Source organism: Ictidomys tridecemlineatus, chromosome 11, assembly GCF_052094955.1.
Source record: "Ictidomys tridecemlineatus isolate mIctTri1 chromosome 11, mIctTri1.hap1, whole genome shotgun sequence".
NCBI classification, from domain to species: domain Eukaryota; kingdom Metazoa; phylum Chordata; class Mammalia; order Rodentia; family Sciuridae; genus Ictidomys; species Ictidomys tridecemlineatus.
The window spans coordinates 77,967,489-77,973,488 of record NC_135487.1 but is presented as its reverse complement, the minus strand read 5'-3'; the positions used below and the strand labels follow the sequence as shown (position 1 = coordinate 77,973,488).

Genomic DNA, 6,000 nt, shown 5'->3' with positions numbered 1-6,000 from the left:
ATTTTGTTTATTTATTTTTATGTGGTGTTGAGGTTCGAACCCAGGGCCTCGCGCATGCTAGGCTAGCACTCTACCGCTGAGTCACAACCCCAGCCCCTGAAACTCTATTTCTTAAATTTGTGTTTTTCATGCCAGAATACAGTTCTTGAACATACTGTAAGGAATAACTTTTAAGTAGATTACAATGATTTTGACAGTGCTTTCCATCTCTATTGTGGTGGAACAGAAGGTGTCAGACTTACTTTGCTGCAGGAAGCTTTACAGGTTGGGGACTGTGATCAGAATTTGGACTCTGCCATTTCTCACACACACTGGTATTGAAGAAAAGTGGGTGAGGTTTTATGAATGACACATCGCCACTGTCACACTACTGGAAAAACAGCCCAAACTGCTTGCCCCACAAATAGTGGGTCAATTGTGATATCTTTGTGTGGAAAGAATGCCCTAATTATGCTTACTACCTCCAGACTCAATTAGCCAATCATTTATAAAGCATTTCACTTTTCTCTTTATTTGCTTCCTCCCTCTTTCCTCAAGTTCTATCTCCCAAAGTCACTGGAAAACTCTTACAAAGTTAATTAGCAATGTTGTACTTTTCCTTTTCAATCTGCCTTAGTCATTTCTATTCCAGGATGGCTCAACTATGGGGAGATATTTGGGTTCCTGTTTTCAAGCAGGTTGCCACACCTGGTAGGGTGATCTCTTTTGTCACGTCAGCTGGAATTTGGCAAACAAAGCTCTCACACTAGGATTCAGAGAAATGAAACCAGCCCTAGGTGTGCACAAAAAAGCAATGGCAAGAAGTGAGTGAAGTTTTGGAGGTGGTAGAATTTGACCTGGATACTTGGGAGATCTCTGAGTTTCAGCTTCCTCGCCTCTAAAACGGGTACGAAGTCCACCTAATAGTTCTTTGGGGCAAGTTAATTGGATAACCTTCAGCAGGCATATAGTGTAATATAGTGCCATGCTCACAAGCCAGAGTTGAATGTTCTGTTCCCTTCCTCATCTATCAAATGAGTTCCGGATCAGAAGAAAGGGAGGGTAGGAAAAAAAAAAAGAAAAAAAAAAAAAGGAGACTCCTTTGAATTAAAGAACATCTGTTCCCATACAATCAACTCCTGATTCAAAGAGGTCCCCTGATGTCAAGGACCTGAAAAGCCCCAGGTTTTGCACATTTTCCAGCGTAAATTTGGCCAAGAACCTTGACCATTTCTGAAGTCAGACCAACAGGTGTGGGAGGCTGCCAGGTGAGGAAGGAACAAGCCCTCAGTGGAGGGCCTCCGTTTTTATGGCATCTGGGTTCCCAGGTTGTTCTGGGTGTTTGCGGAGGGACCCTGCCTTCTTCCATCTGGGCTGCTGGGATCCCGAGAGGAGGCAGACAGGGATGGCGGTCAGCCTCGGGCCAGTCGGGGTGGGTTACGTCGGAGCTCCGAGGGCCCCCGAACACAGCAGCGGAAGCCTGAGAGTCGCTGTGAGCCACCGCGGCTCGGAAGCCCCAGGCGCCAAGCGCGGGGGCGGAGGAGCGTCCGCTTCCAGCCCGCGGGGCCGGGCCAGGAGGAGGGGCCGCTGCGTCGCGGGCCTCGGTGGCGTGAGGGCTGGGGCGGGGGCTGGGGCGGGGGCCCGGGCCCCGCGCGGGGAGGGAGCACGGCGCCCGCTGCCCTTCAACTGGCCGCACCGCCCCCTCGCGGGAGAGGCGGGAGGAGGCGGCCCTCCATTGGTCGGGCCCGCGAGCCAATCCCCGAGAGCCCGGGGGGGAGCAGGCTGGGGGCAGTGCGTGCGGAGCTGCGGTGCCGGCAGCGAGAGAGGCGGCCAGCGCGAGTCCGAAGTGCACCCGGAGGCTCCAGCCCGACCGAGTCTGCGAGGCACCGCCCGCGCCCCACCGTCGAGTCCGGTCGCCTTCTTCGCGGCCCAAAGGAGCGAGATCCGAGCATCTCTCTCGCGGCCACTCCTCCGGGCCAAGAGCCGGGAAGCCGAGTGCGAGAGACTTCCGAACCCCGACGCAGCCTCTTCCCGCCATCCGAACCACCATGACCCACTTCAACAAGGGCCCTTCCTACGGGCTTTCGGCCGAGGTGAAGAACAAGGTATGCCCGGGACGGGTGGGCGGTGAGACCCTGCCCGGGGCACCCCACCAATTGAGGACGTCGCTGGGCTGTGAGTCGCCCGGAGTGCCTTGGCCCTCTGGCTTCGCTGAGAGGGGACGTCGAGGCGGCCTGAGAGTTGCTTCGTGTTCCCGTGGCGTCCTGTCCCCAGGCGCTGGCTCCCGGGCTCTCTCCTGGCTTTGTTCCTGCGCCGAGGGCCGGGACTAGCGGCGGGCTGTGGGCTCCCGGGTGTCTGGAATCCCGCAGCGCCGGCCTCTCTGGCTGCGGGGGCTGTTCGGTGGCTGTAGGTTGCGCCCCTTTGGGAAGAGGGCGCTCCTGCGTGGTCCTTCGCTCTTAGGCGGGGCCAGTCTGCGCTCCTGGGACCCAGCTTGCAGCCACTGGCTCCCCCACCGTCCGCTGGGACCCTGTGCCTCCTCCCACCTCGACCCCCTCCTTCCCCACCGAATTGTGTCTTGAGCGAAGTTAGGCCGGTTACGTGGCCAAAGGGGGCCCCTCATTGTTCCTCGCCATCTCCTGGGGCGGGAGACCTGAGCATAGCGTAGACCCCTGGGCCCCTCTGAAGATCGGGAGCCGATCCTTGTACCTTGGGGCAAATTATTTCTTCTGTAGAAAACCCAGACAAAGCCTTGAGAGCGCCGCTTTGGGAGTGGTATCTGCTGTAGACTTGAGACTTTTTGTAAAACCCCGAGAAGTTTGTAGTACCAGAGACTGTCGAAGATATCAAAGAGTATATTTGTGGGTTTATTTGCTGAAGCGGGTTATAATTTGAAGTGTCTGAGATTTGGTGACACTCAGCTTTGCCTCTGAGCAGAAGAAGGCGTCGGGTTTATCTTTGGGACTTTTGGCCTGGGAAAGAGATGAGAGGCGTCCCCCTCCCCAAATCCTCTCCTTCCTTCCTCCCTGCCTGCATTCCAAGCCCATGACATAAGGGGTTTCTGGGGGGAGAGACTAGCCAATCGGCGTGGAACTGCGCACAGACCGCTCATTGTCTTCTTTCTGCTGTTCCGGCCAAAGCGCCACAAAGGAGAGCTGCTGTGGTTTAATTCCCATTAACCTCCCGGGAGCCCAGGCATGTCAGGATTGCCACCGCACCGTCCCACCGCTGGTAGAATACACTGGCGCTGGCATAGCGGTAAGGTCCCAGGGCTGCGGGTGTCCGCAGTGTGAATTACAAAGAGGTAACGGAGCGCACCGTTGTCAAACCCAAGCAAGAATTGTGAATCTTCTCTCCCGCATTCTAATCAGCCAAGAGATTTTGAACAATCTTTGGAACAAGGAGTTGATTTTTGAGTCCCGTGTATATAAAGTTGAATTCTTTAGTTGTTTTACCTTTTCAAATATGTTGCCCATGTTAGAAAACATTTTTTTCTAAACTGTTTTGTGAGTGGTTCTTTTATGATTGAGTACTAACCTCATCACCTCATCAGCTGAAAACTTTGGTAGGAAGGTTCAATACTTAGCAACAAAGTTTACAAACCAACTTTAGAAAACCTTTGAGGGAATCAGCATGTCTAAAGTGTTGGATGTGATCCCCTCACTCCGTGTATACACTAATTTTAATTCCTCTGGTGATTTTCCAACTGGGAGCAGTTAAGCCTCTTTACCTTTGTATTGTAAATAAGGTACTGATAACTTTGGCTGTCCTTCAGATGACTGACTTCTTGGATGTTAATATCCAAATTAGTTTTCTTTTTGCTGACTAAGGTAGCAGATTCTGCCCTTCTACTTCTTATTGAGCAGACCCCTAAGAAATGCACAGGCTGGGGCTAGATCACTATAATTATAAATGTTTTTAAAGAATAAAAACAGTAAAACCTCAGTTTCCCGAACCTTTGAAAAATTAGTTATAAAGGCTGTGGGATTATCCCTTTAAGCACCAAACCCACTTTTTAATAACCCCTTTCATTAATGTGGTCCTTTCATACAGTATCCTTTCATAGGAAGTCTTTTGATCTTAGCAGAGCAACCCTGTGAGGTGGGGAATACTGCTGGGATTATCCTGCATCATTACAGATCAGTATGCTGAAGCTCAGAAAGGGTGTGATGGGCTCAGGATCACAAAGTTGGAATATTTTAAGAATTTTAATCCTAAAAACTATGTCTTAGTTTAGTGAAGGACTTAGACTTGTTCTACCACAAGTCACTGTTATTTGCCCCTTCTCCCTATTTTGGTTGTACACCTGTCATTTCTGGATATTGTGGTTAATTGTGTAGTGCTATTTCTAATCTGGGCAATGGAAACCAAATATCCATGCTTGCTACGTTTTTATGTCAGGTGTTGCGTTTCAACTAATGGTTTAGGACTGTTGGATAAAAGAGTGGCTATATAGAAACATGAACTTTGACGTTGCTTGGTTTGGGCACCTTTCAATTCCTTCTTGCTGCTTGTTTATTGCATAATTCATGTGTTGATTAAATGTCAGACTTATTTTAAAAAAAAAACTCATTTAATGAAGGAAACAAGCATAAACATCTTGGGGAGGCAATGTAGAGTAGACTTTGAATCAAGCAAATGTGGGTTCTAAATACCCCCTCCCCCCCCCCACTTACTGCCTTGTATGGCATTGGTAAATTGTTTATGGTCATCTGGTTTCCTAAACTGTAAAATGGGGAGAAAAATAGTTACCACCCCCAAATCACTGCATTGTTGAGGTGCATCTGACTTAAGTTTTAAGTTATTTAATTGCTATATTGTAACTAATAACTCAGTAATGGAAAATTAGTTTCAGTATTACATTAATTGGATTTGTCTCTGCCACCTCTAAGGATCCAGTTTATATTAATAAGCATTGATCTTTATGCAGTTTAGCTGTGAAAGCAGTTCATCAATAAATTAAAGGAGGCTTTGATCTTAAATATTTTTAATCAACATTATTTCAGGAAAAATCTTTAAACTTGAGACATTTTTTTCTGGTTGAGTTGATGATATCTAGCTGAACATACAAATTAACTTTTTTTTTTTTAATGAAGCAAGAAGATGTTGAAACCAGTCCAAGAAACTTGATTCCTTTAACCTAGAATATGTACAAAGTTTCTTTTAATAACTACGAAAGAAGACAACAACAAAAGGACCAATACTTTACAATCTACAAAGTACCATAAGAAGACCAAGGAGAGAGTAGAAGCTTTTCAGATCATTTCTTGGAGGATAAAAATACTCATAAAGTGATATGCTTTATATCATGAAAGTTGAGCCAGGCCCTTAAATGTTCTTGGGGCTTAAATACAAAAAAGAATCAGCTCTGTGCCTAATAAGCTATGAAAACAACAACAATAACAACCAAATGTAAAATGTTCTCAGGAGAAGCACAACATTTCCTGACAGTTGGCTGTAAACAAAATGTTGGAGTCAGGGTATGTCCGAAAATTGAAGATGCAAGGAAGCATGCCTTCACCAGTCAGGGCCAATGTTACAGGAACTCTTCCTATAGGTCTCAGGGAAAGTAGAGGAAATAAATTGGGGTGGAAAGAATTTTGCAGGGGACCTCAAATGGCCTTTCCTCAGTATGTTTTTGGGGAGGAGGCTAATTGAAGTGTTTTAAAAAAATGAAGTTGGATTATACATTCTTACAGTCTTCTGTTCATATGAAATATCTTATTTGAGCAAAGTAGCTGCTTGCAGAACCTTGTTAGTTACAAAATTATATTCCTAACCACCTGAAAACCACTTTGGAAGACATATTACTCAAGAGTTAAGTCATTGCAGAACAAGTTAAACAATCATAGAGTAAGTGTTCCTTTTGTATTAATAAACTGGTGCCCTACAAGGTCCTCCCAGCTGTCTGCGCAGCTGAGAGTGAGAGTAAACACAAAGTGACTCCAGTTATAAATTATATCTTAAGGTAGAGTGCCAATATCCATTAAAAAATTGCATAGAATTAAAAAATGGTTTTGTTTA

At 46.9% G+C, this 6,000-nt stretch overlaps 1 protein-coding gene across 1 annotated transcript in view; it reads left to right on the top strand.

Moving 5' to 3' along the window:
- Positions 1-1,753: 1,753 nt before the first annotated feature.
- The window catches only part of Cnn3 (calponin 3), a 28,698-nt gene continuing 24,451 nt past the window's right edge, over positions 1,754-6,000 (top strand). The window contains exon 1 of the mRNA XM_005327698.5: positions 1,754-2,084. Coding sequence (XP_005327755.1) covers positions 2,028-2,084 — 57 coding nt within the window. The 5' untranslated portion in view covers positions 1,754-2,027. The remainder of the gene's footprint in view (positions 2,085-6,000) is intronic.